Below are 22,724 nucleotides of genomic sequence, written 5' to 3'. Positions count from 1 at the left end.
TCCGCCCCCTCCCTCTTCCCCCTACCCCCTCAATACCCAGCAGAAACTATTTTGCCCTTATTTCTAATTTTGTTGTAGAGAGAGTATAAGCCATAATAGGAAGGAACAAGGGTTTTTGCTGGTTGAGATAAGGATAGCTATACAGGGAGTTGACTCACATTAATTTCCTGTGCGTGTGTGTTACCTTCTACGTTAGTTCTTTTTGATCTCACCTTTTCTCTAGTTCCTGGTCCCCTTTTCCTATTGGCCTCAGTTGCTTTTAAGGTATCTGCTTTAGTTTCTCTGCGTTAAGGGCAACAAATGCTAACTAGTTTTTTAGATGTCTTACCTATCCTCACCCCTCCCTTGTGTGCTTTCGCTTTTATCATGTGTTCAAAGTCCAATCCCCTTGTTGTGTTTGCCCTTGATCTAATGTCCACATATGAGGGAGAACATATGATTTTTGGTCTTTTGGGCCAGGCTAACCTCACTCAGAATGATGTTCTCCAATTCCATCCATTTACCAGCGAATGATAACATTTCGTTCTTCTTCGTGGCTGCATAGAATTCCATTGTGTATAGATACCACATTTTCTTAATCCATTCGTCAGTGGTGGGGCATCTTGGCTGTTTCCATAACTTGGCTATTGTGAATAGTGCTAGCTGGCCTTTTTTAAGACAAACTATAAAAAGACATTTGAATGTGGATTGGGTATTAGAGAGTTAAGAGTTAGGTTTGTTAAGAGTGATACTAGTGGTGGTGTCACCACAGAAGAAAATATCTGTACTTTTTGTAGATGCATAGTGAAGTATTTAGTGGTGAAATGGCAAGATCTCTTAAAACTGCTATAAAATACTCAAAAAAGTGGGGAGATGAATGAAACAAGTATGGCAAAATGTTAATTGGGAGGATTGCTTTTTTTTGGTTTGTGTTGTCTTTTCAGTGCTGGGAATCAAACAATAGTTGTTGAAGATAAACATGAAAGCAAAAACTTGTTGCATTCCCTAAGTTTTGTATGAGTGGAAATACTTATAACAGAAGTTGCAAGGGTGGGGCAACCCCAAATCAGGATGCTTCAGGGCAAGAGAGACCTAATCCCACACAACCCCAAGAACTCCCTTTCCACCAGTTATCTCTTTAAGCTCACAGCCCCTGTGCTCTGAGTAACCTGCTCTCTGTGTCACTCAGATTGGATGACAGCCATTCTCACCTTTCTCTATCCTGATGTCCTAATAACCCCAGGAAATAGTGAAAGGGCAGGTGGCTGGGCCAGACCTCATGAGGCAGTCCTCAGCTCTCCAGCACCTGCCCTGCAGTGGGTGGGGGGTGGGAGTAGGACAAGGAGGGGAGAGGGCAGGTGCCAACTCCTCATAATCACCTGCATTCACTATTGAGTGAGCTTCCAGACGCTGGCTGCACCTTTCGTTGGAACGCTGCTCTGGGATCTTTGCCTCCCTCGAGGCGCCTGGGCATGATGTCTTGTCCTAAGAAGCCTGATTACTTACAGGCTTTGAGCCTTCTTCAGTGGCCCTTGAGCTACCTTGCCATCTGTGAGTACCCACCCCAAAGTGTACAGCAAGAAGTCAGAAGCCAAGGCCAGATCTGGGTGGAGGGGAGATTTTCATGGCCACAGGAAGCCTCATCTCTGGCCTTTTGATCATCTGAGATGGTTCTACAGAGTCAAGTCAAGGAGTCTCCAGCTGAATGAGTGCCATCCAAAAAGGAAGAGATAGAGCCCCAGTGCACAATAAGAACAGTTACAGAGTGGAACAGAGTCTTGATGGATATGAGTAGATCTGGCTCATTTCATCTGCTTCCTAACCTGCACTATCCAGAGAGGGAAAGTGAGGAGTGAGGCCCCGAGAGGGTTCTCTTTGATCATGGAGAGGGGGATGGACCAACCCTTAGCATTATAGGCTTACAGAAACATACTTGTAGGGGGCTTTTTTGGGGGGAGAGGTTGCTTTTTGTTTGTTTGCTGTTTGTTTTAGGGGTTTTGTTGCGTTTTTTTTTTCTTTCTCTCTCTCTCTTTTTTTTTTTTTTTTGAGACAGGATCTTGCAATGTAGCCCAGGCTGACTTCAAATTTGTGATCCTTCTGCTTTTGCCTCCTGAGTGGTGGGATTACAGGCATATGCCACCACACCAAGGTGTATAACCCCCAGCTCTATAGCCTGTGTTTGAACCATAGCATTTTCACTCTGGCTGAGGGGTATAGCACAGGGTAGGAGACAGGCAATGGAAGGAATGGTGAATGGCAAGAGGACAAGAATGGCAGAGAGGAAATAGCAAAGGAATGCAGATGTTGGGCGGGCAAGGTATAGAGAGATGCAGGTAGTATAGGTGTAAATGAGGATGTGCTAGTTGCTTAGCAAGGGTTCTGAGATAACAGAGAGGGAGACAGGAGACAAAAGGAGAAACGATGGCAGCTTAATGGGGAAGAAGAAAAGAAGCTGGTATAAGACAGGGATGGTTGGGAAGCTGTGATCAGGAGGATCACAGTCCAAAGCAAGCCTGGGCCAAAAGTTTGCAAGACCACATCTCAACCAATAACTGGGCACAGTGGTATATGCCTGTCATCCCAGCAATGGAGGGAAGCCTAAAATAGGAAAGTCATGTTTCAGCCCAGCCTGGGCAAAAAGCAAGGCCCTATCTCAAAAATAACCAGAACAAAAAGGGCTGGGGGCGTGGCTCATGCTGTAGAGCACATGCCTAGCAAATGTGAAGTCCTGAGTTCAAACCCAGCACCACCCCCAAAAACTAAGTATAGAGATGGTGGCTGGGTAGGAAGGCAGAGGAACAGGGATGACAGACAGGTAGGAGGAGAAGCAAGGATTCACGTATGACAGATAATGTAAGAAATTTTTGAGGGACAAGTGGCCATGGATGCTGAATGGACAGGACCTAGACTATGCTGAGGGCCAAGCCCAGAGGCATGGGTAATATGGAGAACTGGTAATGAGATTGGACACAGTCAAGTTCTGCCAGCAGTACAAAGTTGGTCTGACCTGATCCTTCATCAGTTTTGATCTTGCAGCCATTGCTCATTTACCTGCTGTTTACATCCTTGTGGCCACTCCCAGTGCTTTACTTTGCCTGGTTGTTCCTGGACTGGAAGACTCCAGAGCAAGGTAAGACTTGCAGACTGAGAAAGAAGAATGCAACTTTGAGTGGTGAGTCCCACACACCATGCCACAGACCTCTCCTCCATGTTCTCAGAGACACAGGAGTTGACAGTCAGGAACATCCTGGGGGCTTTTCCTTTCCCACCTCTCTAGCAGAGCCACGGTCCCTCCAAGTTTCTAGGAAAGCCCTGGGCGAGTGAGAGGTGTGGGGTGACGTGCACTAACATCCTCTACTGGCATTTTTGTCTCAGGTGGCAGGCATTCAGCCTGGGTAAGGAACTGGTATGTCTGGAACCACATCAGGGACTATTTTCCCATTACGGTAAGCATCTCTTCCCAGTGTCCCTTGCAGATTCCCAAACACTAGGCATTTATACCAAATAACTAGAGTTGTCCCTAAGGAAGGAGAGCTCCCAGTGAAGTCTCAATCCAACTAAATGACTTTAGGATCCTCTCTGCTTTGTGGAACACTTCGGACACTCTCTGCATGACCACCGGCTGACACAGGCAGACACAAATGCAATTCATTTAAAAAGCATAGGCCAAAGGTCTTCTCTGACCACATGTTTGGGGTACAAAGAAGTGAACAGCATGCCACCGAGGAGCTCATGCCCATGGGAAGGACAGATGAGTGCATGAGGCCAAGAAGGGGTTTAGATGAGCATGGAAAGGAAAAGCTTTCCAGACATGATGGCACCTAAGTAGAGGTTTCAAGGTTCAATAAAAGTTATCTTGGCAGGCATTGGAAGGGAGTGGGGGAGGGGAAAATATCAGGAAGAGGTTCCAGAAATGTACAACTCCATTGAACCTCTGGGCTCTCTTTGGAGTAGCTGGGAAACACTGCTCTGATTTTTAGAGCAGAGCTTCTTGGCCTTTGTCACATCACACCACTCAAAGACAGGGATAACATGCATAAGCACACTGACACAGATGGCCGACACTGCTTGCTCTAGCTGCCCCAGATCTTACCTTCATTCCAGGGCTTAAGGAGCACAACCTCTCTCAGCCACGCATGCTCTGTGTGTTTTAGACAACAACCACATACCCCTCACGTCTGGGCCTTGCTTCCCCGGGTGAGCTCACTTGGGCCACCTCTGTCATTTCTTTCCATGGCTGAAGATCCTGAAGACAAAGGACCTATCACCTGAGCACAACTATCTCATGGGGGTTCACCCCCACGGCCTCCTGACCTTCGGCGCCTTCTGCAACTTCTGCACTGAGGCCACAGGCTTCTCAAAGACCTTCCCAGGCATCACTCCTCACTTGGCCACACTCTCCTGGTTCTTCAAGATTCCCCTTGTTAGGGACTACCTCATGGCCAAAGGTACTTCTGACCACACTCACTGGGGCTTCTGGTCCATTTCTCTGCACTTCTCTTATAAAATGCACACTTTTAAGCCTCCTCTCCTCCACTAGTCCGTTCCCTGCCCCCATCACTACATCAGAGTAGTCTGGAGCTCAAATGCCCAAGCTGAAATCTTGGCTCTGTTGCTTGCTTTGTGATATTGGGCAAACTAGCTAATCTCTTTTGGCCTCAGTTTTCTCATTTGTAAAGTGGTGCTGTTGGTAATAGCCCCACCTCAGACGTGGACTGGGATTAAATGAGAAAATGTTAGTACAGTGTTTAATATAACGCCTGGCACAGAGTGTGTCTTCAATAAACAATACCTGCTGCTATTAATAGAAAAGAAAAGGGTAGAATTCTAGTTGGGTTTCAGAAAGTCTTTCTGTTGTAGTTTCCATCCAGGGCTTCCAGTGAAGTGGATGTGTTGCTTCAAAGTGAAACATGCCCTGTTTGTCCCCTGCCTTCTCTTCTCCACACTCTTCAGTCCCAGCTCCTTGAGCCTTTCCTACTAGGACCCATGAGGACCCATGAGGACAGATGACTTTTTCCTCTCTGCCATCTACTCTTCTCCTGATCAGTTTGCTCTCATGTCTGTGCCTTAACTCTCCCCAGGTGTGTGCTCTGTGAACCAACCAGCCATTGACTACCTGCTGAGCCACGGCACTGGCAACCTCGTTGGCATTGTCGTGGGAGGAGTGGGAGAGGCCCTACAAAGTGTACCCAACACCACCAACCTCATTCTCCAGAAGCGCAAGGGGTTTGTGCGCACTGCCCTGCAGCATGGGTAGGTGTCCCTCCAAGGAAGAGTGGGTGGCCCTCTCTGAGCAGTATGACTCCGTGGGCAGTGCCAGGGTGAATCTCACGTGAGTCTTGTCCTCAAGGGACTTGTGACTGAGAAGGGGAGATGGGCATAGAATTTCAAATAGGTTTAGGTCATTTGCTCCTTCTGAATTAGCCATGCCAATCCCCAGGAAGCCAAACCATAAACCCAGGTTCAACATCAGGAGCCATTGGGCCTAGCATGTTGATGATTCCCACATTATCATGACTGATACAGAAAACTGAAATGTGTCTGTTGATGGTAAGTGCAAGAGGCACTCCAAAATAATGAGTTTGTGTGTCAAGAGCCTGTTATTAAATCCTGGCTCCAGGGACTGGAGTATACCTGAGCGGTAGAGCACTTGCTTAGCATGCACTAGGCTGTTTTTCATTCCCAGCACCACAAAAAACATGGTAATAATAAATCAAATAAATAAAATTTTGGCTCCATGTACCATACACTGTGGGACAGATTACTTAACCATTCTGTGTCTGTCTTGGCGTTTTCATCTTCATAATCTGACTAGTCCACAGAGTGACTGTGGCTCTGAATGAATTAATCCACATAAAACACCTGGTGTGCACTAAGCAATTGATCAATGTTAGCCACTCTGACTTAGGGGTAAAGAGAAGTAGCCCGAGACTGGAGGAGCTACAGGTACCACACCAGTTCAGCAGTCCTGTTCACTGGACAAAGGGACAATTGTCCTATGGCACACTCAGAGAAGAGGGGAGTCTGTTTTCTATGATCTGGCCTGAGGGTCTTGACCATCAGTCTGGAGAGCTCTGAGTTGGGCCCAAGAAGTCCTGGGTTCTAGTCTAGGTCCTGACACTCCTGACTGTCTGAGAGGCCTCCCTCCTTTTGAAACCTTGGCTCTGGATCCCCTGCTATGTCCTCACTATCTTTGTTATAAGGAACAAATAAGGTAATGTATGTCAAAGTGCTGAGAGTTGCTTGTTAGCATCACAAAGATTTCCATGAGAGAGCCCAGTGTTCTCCTTAGAAACATCTAAGGAACTTAGGGAGCCTGATTCTGTTCCTAGAGCACAGACCAGGGCGGGTTTTCATGGTCTCTGGAAAGGAAATAACTTTTCTCTGCTCTAATCCCATGATGCAAGGACAGACTATTTTATGCACGGTCCCCTTGAATGAGGGGCATCTCTGCAAATGTGATATGTGATATGTGCATCTCTGCAAATTTATTCTCAGTTGGACTTTCTCTAACAAAAACAATCAGATGTTCCTTCCTTGACACCTCCCGGAAGTTTTTCAGAATGTGGAGCTCTGGGATCTCTGCCCCACTCTTTCTGTGTCCTGTAAGCCTGGCCCAGAGATAATGCTCATGGGTCTGAACAATTTCAAAACAAGATACACTAATTAGGGCAAGAAGAAAGGCCTTAGGCTTCTAGGATTTTGTCTTAATGCATCAGTACTGGCCGTGAACAAACATTCTTCCGGAGTAGCTCTCCACCAGCCTGTGTTTGGGAAATAAATTGAGGTTTTCCTATAGGGCTCACCTGGTCCCCACCTTCACTTTTGGAGAAACTGAGGTGTATGACCAGGTAGTGTTCCACAAGGACAGCAGCGTGTACAAGTTCCAGAGCTTCTTCCGCTGGATCTTTGGTTTTTATTGTTGTGTCTTCTACGGACAAGGCTTCCACCAAGGCTCCTTCGGGCTCTTGCCATACCACAAGCCTATCGTCACTGTAGGTGAGTGTTGCTCTCAACCCCAAGGCCACTCAACTCTTTCTCACCCTGCACCTCAGCCCTGCCCACCCCACCATCACCAAAGAAGAGGCCAGCAGAACAGGAGAATCTGGGAGCTGACTTGGGCTGTCAGAGGATCAGGCCTAGGAAAGAGAAGGGGTTAGAGAAAGAGGAGCTTCCAGCACTTTCACCCATCTCTTTTCTTGTCTCTCTTGGCAGTTGGGGAGCCTCTACCACTGCCTCAGATTGAAAAGCCAAGTCAGGAGACAGTGGACAAATACCACGCCCTCTATATGGATGCCCTGCACAAACTGTTTGAGCAGCATAAGACCCAGTACGGCTGCTCAGAAACGCAGAAGCTGGTTTTCTTGTGAATGAAGAGACTATATGCTGAACAGCATAGGAGTGCCTGCCTTGGAGAGGACACTGGCTTGCTGTGAACCGAAGAGAGGCCTGGGGAAGGATGGAAGCTGAGGGAGGCTGTGTGTGGCAGGGGACTGCATGAGGAGCTCCTTTCTGGTCACAACGCCACCCTGGCCCCCAGGACTTACCCCTGAGTAGACTCACTCTGCCATTCCCAAGGCCCCTCTTGCCCTGTTCCCTCTCTGAGCCTGACATACCAGGTTCTGAAGGATTCAAGTGATGACCGGGCAGCCCCTACTCTATTTTTTAAAATCTTACTTTAAAATTTCAAAACTACAATATCATTTGCATGCCATCAATTTCAACCTGTGTTCAACTATCACCACTATCTAGTTTTGGAATATTTTTCAGCACACCCAAAAAAATCCAATACACATTAGCAGTCACTGCCCACTCCCCCAGCCCCTGGCAACCACTAATCTACCTTCTGTCTCTATGGATTACCAATTCTGAACATTTCATATAGATGGAAGACTAGAACATGTGGTTTCTCATGATTGGCTTCTTTCTCTTAGCATGTTGTCAAGGTCCATCCATGTGATGATAGCGTCGGTATCCTTTTGTGACAGAATAATATTCCATTGTATGGATACACCACATTTTGTTTATCCACTCACAGTTGATGGACATGTGGGTTATTTCCCCTTTTTAGCTATTATAACTAGCTCTGCTATAAACACCCATGCACAAGTCTTTATGCAATAATCTGCTGTCCTCAAGTACAAAGGCTTATTTTATGCCCACACCACTGCCAAGCGCACCTTTTGGATAGATTAAGGGTATTTACTCTTTTTAGTTGCCATAGGCATTTCATATAGGTCACCTTGTCCTCCTAATAACTCCCTAACCATCTATGCTTTTATCCTTACTAAATTCTGTCTAAAGGTTCTTCTAAAAGCTGTATGGAGAATTTAAAAGACTTAAAGTAACCAACATGACAAATGACACAAAGTTAAAAGGCCATTTAGACTACTAGCCTTTTTTCCTTTGGTTGACCACAGTGGGGTCCCACCCTCTTCTCTCAATTTACATTGTTTCAGGTCTGAAATATCTGTTTCTAACCCAGATTTTCCTCATAAAGAATAGCCAAGTATATCCAATTTACCAATTTCCAATAAATACCTTTCTCTCAACATGCCCAGTACCAGGCAAATCAACTCCCTCCTCCTAACCTGCCATCTTGCCCCAAGATGCCCCCAATTACCACCTTAATTTTAATCCAACCTGTCCCCACTCTCCTTTACTTTCACAACCTAGTCAAGGTCCTTGCCAAAATTCCTACACTATTGCTATTCCTTCTAGTAAAGTCCCCCCTAATCAACCCATCCATCAGACTACTTCCAGGGCAAATCTTGCTAAATCTTAAATATGACTAGTCACTCTCTGCTTAAAATCCTTCTTTTTTTTTTTTTTGCTCCTCCAATGCCTGTGCAAGAACATTCTAACCTGTGCTCTGGGTGTCAGTAAGATATTACTGAATATTGTACAGAAAAAATGGTTAAATTAGTGTGGGAGATGCTGATTTAAAAAGTTAGACAGATGTATTTATTGAAGTAATTTCAGAATCTTTGCTACACTAATGGGCATTGAGATTTTCCAAAAGGAGTATTTTGCATTTGCCAAACTTATCTGAAATTGGAACTCTCATTTCAAATAACACCTATTAACATCTCATGGAACATTTAGAGTTTTTCTAGATACAATCTTGGAAATGCTGGCCTATAGGATGAAGTTCAAACTCCTCAACATGGCCAACAAGTCTGCTTTGGTCTGGGATCCTTCCAGATTAGAAAATGCATTTGTAGAAGAAGTTAGATTCATAGAATAAACCAAAGTTTTGTAGGGAGTGATTAGGATGTACTGAATAAAAAGGGGATTGGTTGCTTCTTCCAGGAAGGGAGAATGAAAGTAGAATTTTCCAGAAAAGTTCCAAGGGTACATATAGGAACAAGGTTGTCTGTGTTTCATGGTCATGGCTAGTTGAAAGAGTGAAAGAAAGATGGATGATTATTTAAGCCTTTGCTTTCTTATTAGCATCAGACACTTGCTCCTCAAAAATTCATTCTCCTCATGTTTTTCTCATCCTTACCCTTTGTTTCACAATACAATCTCTCCTCACCCTCTCCCTACCTCTCTCAATGTTTTTGACTATATAGTATTTAAGCATTTTCTCCATATTCTGGATGTCGCAATGTCTTCCTATGTGATGACCATCAAGGGAACTAACTACTAACTAGTAGGACTTAAAGTGAGAAGGAATATTTCATATGAAGTGACTCCCAGGACCAAATGGCCAAGGATGTGACTGAGATAATGGTAGAGGCAGAAAGCAGGCAGAGTACTTGTGATGACCACAGGGAGCTGTATTTAGTCGTAGGATTTTGGAAGCAGGCTATGAGTCAGGGAGTGCAACCCAATCACTCCCTAGCACGATCTATAGTACACTGGACAACAACATCGCATTTTCTGAATATGTTCATATCTTCTTGTCTCTGCACATGGTAAAGCTTAGTCCTGGGCTGCTATAGTGGCTCAAGCCCCTAGCAAGTGTAAGGCCCTGAGTTCAATTCCCAGTACTGCCTCCAAAAAACCCCTATTCTTCTTTTAAGTTCACATCAAATACCACTAGCAGCTGCAATGAATTATCCTTCCTTCATTCTTCCATAGCCTTTTGTTGACTCTACTATGGGACTCACCATATTATACTGTAGCATAATTATTTTCTTCTAGGCAAGTCTTTCCTACTAGCTTCTTGGAAACAGAAGCGATGTATATGCATATATATCCAGGAAGGAAAGGAGTTTCATAGAAGATTTCATAGAAGAAAAGCACTAACAAGACAGATAAAGTCAAGGCATATGGGTCACAAGTATGCTATCTAATGAAAGTCTAATTGAGCAACTGAGAAGGCAAAAATCTATGCAAAATGGCTCAAGTGGTAGTGCACTTGCCTAACAAGTACAAAGCCTTGAGTTCAACTGCCAAAAAATACTTAAGAGGGGGTTTGTCACGCTCTATCAAGGGTTAACCCAGCTAAGGGTATAAAGGAGAAACTTGTACTTTATGAATGGAGGTCACGGGGTCTCAGGATGCATGTATTAGTATGTACTCATCACACATCAAAGATCTGCTACATACAGTAATCACAGCTACTGGAGTGGCTGAGATAAGAGGAGTCCAGGAGTTCAAGGCCATCCTAGGCAACATAGTAAAACATAGTCTCAAGAAAAAGATATGGAGGGCTGGAGGTGTAGCTCAGTGATAGAGTACTTGCCTAGCATGCATAGGCCCTTGGTTCTAACCACAACACTGCAAAAAAAAAAAGCTATGGACATGAATAAAACAATAAATAATGTAGACTAGTCCATCAAATGATAAGAACTTTGTGAGCAGGATAAGGATTTACACTTTCTTTACAAGTGTACATGAATCATTGAAGACTTTATGAAAATAAAATTGTTCTTACTTAATAAAGGCAGCAATTCTATATTCCATAGGAATAGAGCACAGTTTAGTAAACTTAGAAAGAAATAATAAATACAGCTGAATGGGAATTAAAAATATTCTTAACAACTGGCTCAGAAAAGGAAATTGAAGACTAAGGGATATGTTGGGAGAAACAAATAAAATGTAACTACACATGTAAAAATGTATGAAACACAAAATGACCCTGGAGCATCTTGAAATAGGAGAAAGCAAAAAAGTCAAAAACAAAAAGAACAGGGGTTTGCCATGGGACCCAGGATCAACCTGAGAACATTCTCAATGGCCAAAGTTGGAGAAATTTGAACAAATAAATAAGGCAGCATTGTATTATAATATAATTGTAGTAATGAGTTTATAATGTATTATAAACAATATTGTGATACTATTAATACATATTGATAATATTCACAATAATATAAATAATATTATTGTTATATAATAATATGATTCTGCTATGATAAATGAGGCCATGTTGAGATAAATGCGTTATTGGATAAATGGTGGGACAGGGACAAGTTTTCACAGAGCTGCAAATAACATATGCAATACTTGCCCCTCTGGGAGGTGGACCTTAATCCCCTTCTGCCCTGAGTGTGGACTAGATTTAGCAACTGAATTTCAAAGAATAGAGTGTGGGCAGGGTAAAACAATCACTTTCCAGTGCAGAAAGCAGGCAATCGCTATCTTAATCTAGTAATCAAGGTTACCTCACAAGCAAAAGGTCATGTTGACATCTTGTGATGAGAAGGGCACTTCATCTCTGTGCTAGTCTCCAATCCCATCAACTCAGTCTAGTGATGAGAATGACACCAGATCAGAGAAGCTCAAATTGAGGGATGTCTTACAAAATGTGTGACCAGTATTCCTCAAAATCATCAAAGTTGTAAAAGCATGAAAAAACTAAGAAACTGTCACAGACCGGAGGACACCAAGGAAGCACACTGAGTAAATGCCATGTGGTGCCCCTGCGACAGAGAAGAGATATCAGTAGGAAAACTAGTGAAATTCAAAGACTAGAGTTTAATTAATAGAGATGTACCAACAGCAATTTATCAGTTTTGACAAATGTGGCGTGGTTCTATAAGACATTAATGTTATGAGGAATTAAAGAAAGGGTATATAAGAACTCTATCATCTTTGCAGTTGTTTTGTAAATGGTCTTTGTTTTTCTTTTTTCTTTTCTTTTCTTTTTTTTTTTTTTTTTTTGAGACAAGGTCTCACTATGTAGCCCAGGCTGGCCTTGAATTCCCAAGCTGCCTCAGTCTTCCGGGCTGTCGCTCCTGGTTTAATGGTCTCTTTCAGTGAGCAAATCATTCTTGGGAATAATCTTAGATTTACTGAAAAATTGAATTTAGCACAGAGTTCCCATACACCCCACACCTAACTTTCCCTATTATTAACACTTTATACAAGTATAGTGTATCTGTTACAATTAAAGAACCAATATCGATCCAGTATTATTAGCCATATTTTATTCAGGTTTCATTAGTTTTTACATTATGTCCTTTTACTGCTCCAGGTTCTCACCAGGACACCACATTACACTTTGGTATTACGTCTCCTTTGGCTCTTCATGGCTGTGACAATTTCTTGAACGTTCCTTGCTTTCAATGACCTTGAAAGTTTTGAGGAGTGCTGGTCAAGCACATTGTAGGATGCCTCTTATACTGGAATTTGCTTGATACTTTTATCATGACTAGACAGGGGTTACGGGTTTTAGGGAGGAAGACCACAGAGGTAAAGGGGCCATTTTCATTACATCAAGGCTGGGATTTGCACTACCAACGTGATATAACACTATTGACCTTGATCACAGGCTGAAGTAGTGTCTGTCAGTTTCTCCACTGTAAAGTTGCTCTTTCCGTACCAAACTCTGGAAAGAAGTCTCTGCAAGGTTCACATTAAGGATTGAGGCACCACCAGTACCGTAAAAAAAAGAGAGGAGTGAGCCATTATGCTTTCCCCCCTCTGCTGCCTCCCCATTGAGGATGGAACATATGCATACATTATTTGGAACTCTTCACTGAAGATTTGCCTCCAGCAACATAAGAAAAAGTTGGCAGTACTGGGGTTTGAACTCAGGGCCTCATGCTTGCTAGGCAAGCTCTCTACTTCTTGAGCCATACCCCCAGGAAATTAAAAAATTTTTTGCTGAAGTCTAATTTATCAGATTACTTCGTATGATTATTGTGTTCTAGGTCCTAAGAAAACTTTGCTTACCACATGGGGCCCTTTTTGCTTGTACTTCCTAATTCTCCTATAATACGTTGCATTGCTTTATAATAATGGGAAAGCAAGTTTTTTAATTTAATGAAAAGAAAACCTTAACTTTTCAGATATAGGGTTTCTCCTCCTACATCTTTTGGAGTGTTATTTCCCAATTCCTTTTTAGATAGTTATCAACATCTTCACAAATCAAAAATTAAAAGCCCAAATTTTGAAAAACAGAAATGTTTGAAGATTCATAAAAGTTTGCAAAAACCATCTCTGGTGCACCAAAATTACCAATATGTGGAGAACCAGTAGCAAATGCTTTTTTTTTAGTAACAGCAGTACTACTTATTTAGATGGGTGATACCAAGTCAATGGAGAAGACCAAGATTTTAGGGTTTGCTGTTTTTCATGTCATGTCTACCAAGCATTCAAGTCAGAAAATCCACCAGGCAGTTGTTATTTATTAATTGTTTGTTTGTTTCTTTGTTTGTTTAAAGACAGGGTCTTACTATATAGTCCAGGCTAGTCTCGAAATCATAATCCCTTGCTTCTGCCTTCTAAGGGCTTGGATTGCAGCGGTGTGCCACCAAGCTTGGCCTACTAGGAAGTTGTAAATATAATTGAAATGAAATCTGAGGTATATACAGTAAAGAATTGACTTTGGATTAGATCACCCAAAGGTTAAAGAAAGGGAAGGAAGGCAGGAAGGAAGGAAGGAAGGAAGGAAGGAAGGAAGGAAGGAAGGAAGGAAGGAAGGAAGGAATAAAGGAAAGAAGGAGAAACAAATTGCTTTTGTTTTGTTGTTTATTGTTTGTTTTGTGACAAGTTCTGTCTATGTAACACAGACTGACCTGGACTCACTATATAGACCAGGCTGGCCTCAAACTCTTGAGCCTCTTGCCTCAGTCTCCTGAGTGCTGAGATTAAAGGTGTGTACCATCAGGCCTAGCCAGTAACTTTTGAATCAACTGTTGGCAATTCAGTTTTTCTGCTCTCTTCTCATCTGTAGGCTAGTCCTTGCCTACTCAGGGCCAGATCTCCCTTGATGTCCCAGGCCCCTGACAGTTCTTCACAGATACCTCAGACATTCATTCATTCATTCATTCAGCAATATTTATTGATTACCTTTTATGTACTGAGCTCTGGGGGAGACACAGAGTAAGGAAGACGCTTCCCTTGTCCAGTTTATCAGATGAACGGTCAAATGCAGGTGGTAGGTCGTGGCTTACATGCAGATTAGATTGCACGAGCCTTTGCATGTGAAAGGGAGTGATGCCAGGACACAAGGATACTGCTGTACTGTACAGCAGCAATTCAAATTATTGAATACAAGATTCAAGAGTCATTTAGGTTCTTAACTTTCCAAAAGGTTGTTTAATGTCATAATAAATATAATAAAAGGTTGTGAAGTATTAATCTTGCTTTTGGAATTCTGAGCTTTCTCAGAAAGGGGTTTAATTGTGCTACAGAACTTTACCATGGAAAAACCAGTTTTTAAGTCAGAAATAAGTGAAGCAATATGTAACAGACTCTGTTAGTATCTCATTCAACACCCATTTTCCTCATCATTCTTGCTTAGAGAACCCCAACTTTTCGTACACACAGCTGGGGTTGACCACATGCCCTAACTCTGGCCAGTGAGGTGTAAGCAGAAGTCTACTGGGAAAGAAGTTCCTAGAAAGGCTACTTTTTTCCTATAAAAGGAGGGGAGTTCACCAGATTCTTTGGTTTTATACTCTTATCCCTTCTTCTGTGTAGAGAACAGACAAGGTACTTGGAAGTTGAGCAGCCATTTTACAACTGCAAGGATTAAAAAAATAAAACCATAACAAATAAGACGGTAAAGCAGGAAGCTTCCAGGATTCTCCTGAGCAGCTGCACCTACCCTGCAATACCTACCTGGGAGTTTTTTGTTTTAAAAAAAACAAAACCCACCAATTTGGTTGAGCCTTCAGAATGGTTTCACACAGCCAGATGCAGTCCTAATAGTTACACTACTTCAAAAGGGAAGTTTGCAGGAAAAAATATTTTCTTTTATATGATGAGAAGGGGTAAAAAGTCTTCCTTGTAAACAGCCAAGATGCCCCACTACTGACGAATGGATTAAGAAAATGTGGTATTCTATTCACAATAGCCAAGATGCCCCACCACTGACGAATGGATTAAGAAAATGTGGTATCTATACACAATGGAATTTTATGCAGCCATGAAGAAGAACGAAATGTTATCATTCGCTGGTAAATGGATGGAATTGGAGAACATCATTCTGAGTGAGGTTAGCCTGGCCCAAAAGACCAAAAATCGTATGTTTTCCCTCACATGCAGACATTAGATCAAGGGCAAACACAACAAGGGGATTGGACTTTGATCACATGATAAATCGAGAACACACAAGAGAGGGGTGAGGATAGGTAAAACACCCAAAAAACTAGCTAGCATTTGTTGCCCTCAAAGCAGAGAAACTAAAGCAGATACTTTAAATCGACTGAGGCCAATAGGAGAAGGGGACCAGGAACTAGAGAAAAGGTTAGTTTGAGAAGAATTAACCTAGAAGGTAACACATGCACAGGAAATCAATGCGAGTCAACTCCCTGTATAGCTGTCCTTATCTCAACTAGCAAAAACCCTTGTTCCTTCCTATTATTGCTTATACTCTCTCTACAACAAAATTAGAGATAAGGGCAAAATAGTTCCTGCCTGGCAGCGAGGGGTTGGGGGGGTAAGAGAGGGGGTAAGGGAGGGGGTCGGGGGAAGGGGGGAGAAATGACCCAAATATTGTATGCATATATGAATATAATAAAAAAAGAAAAAAAGTCTTCCTTGTAATTTGAAAAGTAGCAATGTAAGAAAGTATTTTCTTCATTTCTACATGCAAAAAAGAAAAGGAAAGTAACTATTTGTTTCTTGCTCTGTACCTGCTTATGGTGGAGAGCAGGAAATCGAGGGTACAGGAGATGCAGAGTCACTCCTGCCCTCTGACTAAGTGGTTTCAAGATGGTAGGTATCTAAATGAATTGGAGTGAATTTATGCAATGGCATAAAAGACAGTCATGACAATGAATAAATTAGGCTGCAAGTATCAACATGGATAGTTTTCAACTGTACAAATCAAGAAAAGAGAAAACTGAAGAAAATATATGGCACAAATGGAAAACAATATTGTATAAGTCCAATTGTGCTTAAATACATGCAAATCTGGTAAAAATATTTTAAAATGCGTAAGAACAATAAAAGCCAAATTCAGTTTTAAAAACAAAAGGTCGAAAGTTTCCCTCACTAGAGCAGTGTTCCCTAAAATGTATCTTACCACTATAGTAGGCTCTTGGGATGTGCCTTCAGAAGAAAAGTTTTGTTGGTCAGTAAGTTTGGAGGAAACTTGTTTTGGAGGTGGCTTGTTCACATCAAAACTGATGTGAAAAATTTGATTTCCATTTTAACAGTGTTGAATGGTGGTGGGATCATTAAGAAGTGATCAGCTCATTAAGGATTAATGCCTTTCCCAAGGAACTGAATTATTTACCTCAAGAGAAGTTACTGGATGGGCTGGTGGAGTGGCTCAAGTGGTAAAGCACCTGCCTAGCAAGCGTGAAGCCCTGAGTTCAAGTCCCAGTGTCACAAAAAAAAAAAAACAAAAAGAGGAGGTTTTTGGGTTTTGCAGAACTGGACTTTGAATCAGTGCTTTTTGCTTGGCAGGGGCTCTACCACTAAGCCACGTCTCCAGCCCGAGGAGGTTGTTTTGAAGTGAAGCTGCCTCTTGTGTTTTGTGTATTTCTCATGGCCCTGCTTGCCCTTCCATTTTCTGCCATGAACTGAGCCAGCTCAAGGCCCTTGCCAGTGCCATGCTCTTGGACTTCTCAGCCAAAACAAACCTCTTTCCTTTACAAACTACCGAGTCGTGTATATTTTGTTATTGCAACAGCACACTAAGACACTGTATATAACCCCCTCCTCTTAGAAATGCACAGTGGCCATTATAATGGTAAAGGTTCTAGATAAATCCTGCAGTATAGAAACTTGCTTAACATTGTTAAAACAACCCCTTAAAAAACTTAGCAGATAAATGAATAAAACAAAAACTTTAAAATCAAACTAGCAAGAAGAAATGTTTTGTTTCTGTTGGAGGTAGATGGCTATTGTGTAGTGAAGGGAATGAGATTTATAATAAGCACTAAATTAAGAAACACAATTCAAGCAGGTGTCATCAGCCTGGTGTCCTTGAGAGGTCATCAATTGATTTTTCTCTGGAGTTTTCCAAGTACAAATGGTTTCTCCTTCCCCTGAGTAGATCCAAGACCATGACCAGGACCCGAAACTGTGGTATGAAATTGACAGTAATAACCAAGCCACACCTAAGAAATATTTCATCTTCTTCTTTCTCTTGGAGAATTCCTACATTTTAATAATTTATACTGGGCTCAAGAAAGGATCATTTGTCTTCTTCCCAATTTGTGACCCAAATCCTGGTGACCAAACACACCAAGATGCCACATGGACAGACTAGTGCTTTGGTTGCACTCCAGTATTTTTTCACTTCCTTTTGGTATCAAGTCACACACTGGACACATCAGGTCTGTAGGTTATGGCCAGTAACCCATTCAATGGATTATTCTGAAATCTTTGGAAAGAGGTGGGGGCACCCAGGAACTCAAAGTGAAAGAAGTGTAAAGGCTAGATAGAGCTTCATTACAAAAGCACTTTAAAAAAAAACAAAAAACAAAAGCTCTTTGAGATTGGCATCTTTAGTCAATGTCACTGACTAGTATCTTCTGTGTGCATAAATCCAGGTTGGCAGGGAATCAACTATTTCTTATGAAGTTTCTGAGTGCCTTATCCTCCCTGACTTCTCTTAGCTATTTGACACTGTTGTTTACAATCTTTTTCCTTTTCCTTAATCTTTTTCCTTTAATTCACATGTTTGGTTTCATTTTAATAACTGTTAAAAGTTCTACCTTTTAAAACTCTCTTCTTCCTTGGTGCAATGGCAGAGTCCCAATCTGTCTCCTCCCAATCCATCACCAGGGCTGTGATCGATTCTTAGCCCTCTGCTTCTTATAACCAAGGGTTTATTTTTTGTCATGTATCTTAACTATCACTTCTAGGGAGCTCCAGATCCAAATCTAGAACTCTGCCTACTCAACCAGCTACAATGAAGTTGAAAACTGTTGAAAGGAGGCTCCCGCCCCCTGGACTGTAAATGATGCTTCTTCATTCATGATTCTTTCACCATAGCCCTGTCAAATACATATTCCTGTCCCCACTGATGGATGAGGAAACTGAAGCTCAGAGACATCAGCTGGGGATCTGGGGATGAAGGAGTAGAAAACATGGGAAAAGTGAAAGTTCAGATGTACCACCTCTTCCCACACCCGGGTTAGCCTTACACGCAGGCCAAGTAAGTGAGTAGCTTGCACAGTGGAATATGACAGATGTTGGATAGGCCAACTTCCCCTCAAAATATATTTCCAATGCTCTCCTCAGACCCACCATTTCTAAAGTCTCTCTGTGTCCTTAAATTCGTTGGGGTTCCTGTAGCATCTTAAAGTGGAAATATACCCAGAAGGCAAACCAATAAACTGAATTACTAACATGTGATCATTCAGAAAATATTTATCAAGCACCATTTATTAAGCAAATAGGATGATCTGATAATAGCCACTTACATTTGCTTAGCACTGTAGATTTGCAGGGCCTCCCCACAATCTAAAGAAGTACTTAAGGCTGAGATTATGATTTCCATTTTATAGATGATGAAATTGTGGCTCAGGAGGTTTGAGTGACTCATCCAAGGTGATACACTTGAACCCCACTTTCAGATTCAGAGCTCAAACTTGGATGTTCTGATCTTAGGTCTTATGCTCTTTCCTTTCAGTCACAGTAACTCAAGGGGTTTGCAGGAAGGAACACAAGTCAAACATATGCGAAGAGTTAAATGACAATTCAAGATGAGATAGTAGTGCAAGTAATGTCAAGGGGGAGATGTTAAAAGTGCCAGATGACTGATATAGATAATAATTACAGTAGGAGTGATCAGAAGATCACTGTGGTTATGAGTTAGCAGAGAAAGCCACAAGGAGGAAGTAAGACCTAAACCTGGCCTTGGAAACTGGGTAGGGAAGGGCAGCTAGAGAAGAAAAGGAGAACATTCTAGTGTGGGGGACAGAAAGAATGAAGGTAGAGAAGGGAGAAAGTACAAGTCTTGTTTGGGGAAAGAAATAAGAGATTGATTCAGCTACAGAAGTCTGGGGATGTAGTTCAGTGGTACAGTGCTTGCCTAGCATTCACAAGGCCCTGGGTTTGATTCCCAGAACCGTAAAAAAAAAAAAGTAGCTAGAGGAGAGAGCTTTGTGTTGAGGGAGAACAGGAAATAAGGTTGAAAAAGCACTCTTGAATTTCTGCCTAAAGGATTTTGACTTGTAGACAAAAGAGAACCATAAGAGTGAAACTCTGAAAGCAGTGTTGGGGTAGATTGATCTGGCAATATGCGTTGTGTAGAATGCATTTATGCTGAAAGAGATTGGACGTAAGGACCAGTTGAGAACTGTGACAGTCAGTCAGGGAGAAGGTGACAAGAACCAGTATTAGAATGGTAGCATTGGAACCATAAAGAAGGCCAAGTGTGACTGGCAAGCTGCAGAAAGCAGTATCAGAACCTGGTAAAACACAGAGAGAAGAATAGAAGTTCACCAGGAGTCTTAGAGCCTGGGTAAGTGGAAGAGAGAAGATGCCATGAGAAGAAATGAGAAGACAGGCAGAGAACTGGTTTAGGGGGCTTTTTGATATATTGAGGGTTCAGGCATAGCAATGGAAGAGCTAACTGAACCTGTCCAGTGGGCAATTGAAGATGTAGAGGTAGAGCTTGGGAAAACTATCAGGCCTAGAACTGAGTTGACATGGTGGAATAAAAGGAGCCCTGGGAGTCAAGAGACCTGGGGTCTGCCTTGCTACTAACTTAGCAAGTCATGGGCAAGTCTTCTCCCTGGGTCTGTTTACTCCACTGGAAAGTGAAGAGGAACTCAGGCCCTGTAGTGTCTTTGAAGTGTTCTCAACGACTAAGTCAAATGAATTGTATTCACCTGCATTCTCTCCAAGAGGAAATCAACCATCTGATGGAGGAGGGCATTAAATAATCCCCAAATGCTATGAATCTGTTACAAATCTCAGGAATGCTCTTAGGTAATAAAAAAGGAACAATAAAAAAAGAGAAAGAGATGCCAGCAAAGAAGATAGAGAGGAATTAATCAGAGAAACAAAAAGCAGAAGGAAAGAGATTCTAAATTGAGATTAAATAAGGAACTAAAATTAAAGTATTCTAATAAATAGGATAGGTATTTATGTGAAATATGACAACGAGTTAACACGTATATTAAATAAAGACCACATTTAGACATAAGAATACCAACTACTAAGAGGGTAATTGGAGGATGCAAATAGTAAACATAAGGGAAAGTGTTGAATCCCATGAGTAAGCAAAGAAATGAAATTAACAAATTAATTGTTAGCCATCCAAAAATATTTCCTATAAAGTCTGATGCTAAAGCTGCAAGGCAACTGGAATGCTCATATGTCATTGTGATGCTGCAAATTTGTGCAGTCATTTTGAAAATCATGAACCATAAAAATGTTCATGCTCCTAAAAAGCTTCTGTTCATCAAAAGAAATGGTCTCTAAACTGAAGAGAACACCCACAGAGTGGGAGAAAATATTTGCCAACTATACATCAGACAAAGGACTGATAACCAGAATATATAGGGAACTTAAAAAACTAAATTCTCCCAAAACTAACGAACAAATAAAGAAATGGGCAAGTGAACTAAACAGAACTTTCTCAAAAGAAGAAATTCAAATGGCCAGAAAACACATGAAAAAATGCTCACCATCCCTAGCAATAAAGGAAATGCAAATTAAAACCACGCTAAGATTCCACCTCACCCCTGTTAGAATAGCCATCATCAGCAACATCACCACCAACAGGTGTTGGCGAGGATGCGTGGAAAAAGGAACCCTCTTACACTGTTGGTGGGAATGTAGACTAGTACAACCACTCTGGAAAAAAATTTGGAGGCTACTTAAAAAGCTAGACATCGATCTACCATTTGATCCAGTAATACCACTCTTAGGGATATACCCAAAAGACTGTTACTCCAGAGGCACCTGCACACCCATGTTTATTGCGGCACTATTCACAATAGCCAAGTTATGGAAACAGCCAAGATGCCCCACCACTGACGAATGGATTAAGAAAATGTGGTATCTATACACAATGGAATTCTATGCAGCCATGAAGAAGAACGAAATGTTATCATTCGCTGGTAAATGGATGGAATTGGAGAACATCATTCTGAGTGAGGTTAGCCTGGCCCAAAAGACCAAAAATCGTATGTTCTCCCTCATATGTGGACATTAGATCAAGGGCAAACACAACAAGGGGATTGGACTTTGAGCACATGATAAAAGCGAGAGCACACAAGGAAGGTATGAGGATAGGTAAGACACCTAAAAACTAGCTAGCATTTGTTGCCCTTAACGCAGAGAAACTAAAGCAGATACCTTAAAAGCAACTGAGGCCAATAGGAAAAGGGGACCAGGAACTAGAGAAAAGGTGAGATCAAAAAGAATTAACCTAGAAGGTAACACCCACGCACAGGAAATCAATGTGAGTCAATGCCCTGTATAGCTATCCTTATCTCAACCAGCAAAAACCCTTGTCCCTTCCTGTTGTTGCTTATACTCTCTCTACAACAAAATTAGAAATAAGGGCAAAATAGTTTCTGCTGGGGATTGAGGTGGGGGGGGCGGCGGAGTGGGTGGTAAGGGAGGGGGTGGGGGCAGGGGGGAGAAATGAACCAAGCCTTGTATGCACATATGAATAATAAAAAAAAAATATGTTCATGCTCTGTGGTCTGGTAATCTCACTCCTGGGAACTTGTCCTAGAGACAGAATTGCAAAGAAGAAAAACAATACACATTAAGATGTTCAAAGCACAGAAAAAAATCAAGTTACCTAAATATCCAATAATAAGGGAATAGTCAAATAAAACATAATCTACTGATGGAAGTAATTTTATGTGGTCATTGAAATGATCAATGTGAAAGACCTATCAGCAGAGAGAATATTTACAATAAATTTTTTCAAGTATAATTTTAAAAGATATATACATTATGGTTATACTTCTATAGTATGTATGCAAACTGACAAAACATGGAACATGAAAAATGAAAATATTATCTAAGGCTTGAAATTTTAAAATATTTCACTCAGATTTCCCTTTAATGTTGTCCCAGTGAGATTTTAAAATGTCATTTTAATTAAAATATTTAAAGAAGACATGCAATAGAGTCAAGTGAGAATAAACATACAGAAAGGACCATTAAAGGTCATTTGTGTGCTTCTAAGTGCAGGAAAGCAGGGACGAAGGCCAGATTCAGAGAGTTGAGGAGTGGTTTCTGTGGTAAGGAAATGGGGTTTATGGTAGTTTCTGGAAATTTGTTAGTGAAATAAACAAAGATAAATAGGATGTAGATAAAAGAGAAAGCAAGGATAAAGTGTCAGTGGTGGTGCTTTGCTTTTCTTTGCTTCTTGTTGTTTTGAAGATGGTGTGAAATCAGTAATGGATGAGACTGACAAT

At 41.8% G+C, this 22,724-nt stretch overlaps 1 protein-coding gene across 1 annotated transcript; it reads left to right on the top strand.

The window, feature by feature from the left end:
• The first annotated feature begins 1,373 nt into the window (after window positions 1-1,373).
• Awat1 (acyl-CoA wax alcohol acyltransferase 1) lies at window positions 1,374-7,775 on the top strand. The gene is made up of 7 exons (XM_020152442.2): window positions 1,374-1,530; window positions 3,002-3,109; window positions 3,355-3,425; window positions 4,223-4,427; window positions 5,061-5,232; window positions 6,779-6,978; window positions 7,195-7,775. The coding sequence occupies exons 1-7, from the start codon at window positions 1,452-1,454 to the stop codon at window positions 7,347-7,349; spliced, it is 990 nt and encodes a 329-aa protein (XP_020008031.1). The 5' UTR covers window positions 1,374-1,451; the 3' UTR covers window positions 7,350-7,775.
• The last annotated feature ends 14,949 nt before the right edge of the window (window positions 7,776-22,724 follow it).

This window comes from Castor canadensis, chromosome X, assembly GCF_047511655.1.
Source record: "Castor canadensis chromosome X, mCasCan1.hap1v2, whole genome shotgun sequence".
In the NCBI taxonomy this organism is placed as follows: domain Eukaryota; kingdom Metazoa; phylum Chordata; class Mammalia; order Rodentia; family Castoridae; genus Castor; species Castor canadensis.
The sequence above is the reverse complement of the archived record's forward strand: the minus strand, read 5'-3'. Positions and strand labels throughout refer to the sequence as shown.

What these genes read in the sequence shown, in the direction of transcription:
- Awat1 (XM_020152442.2), top strand. Translation starts at nt 1,452, where the DNA reads ATGATGTCTTGTCCTAAGAAGCCTGATTACTTACAGGCTTTGAGCCTT. An exon ending in GGGACTATTTTCCCATTACG is followed by an intron (nt 3,426 to 4,222) that starts GTAAGCATCTCT and finishes CCATGGCTGAAG; the next exon opens with ATCCTGAAGACAAAGGACCT. An exon ending in GGACTACCTCATGGCCAAAG is followed by an intron (nt 4,428 to 5,060) that starts GTACTTCTGACC and finishes AACTCTCCCCAG; the next exon opens with GTGTGTGCTCTGTGAACCAA.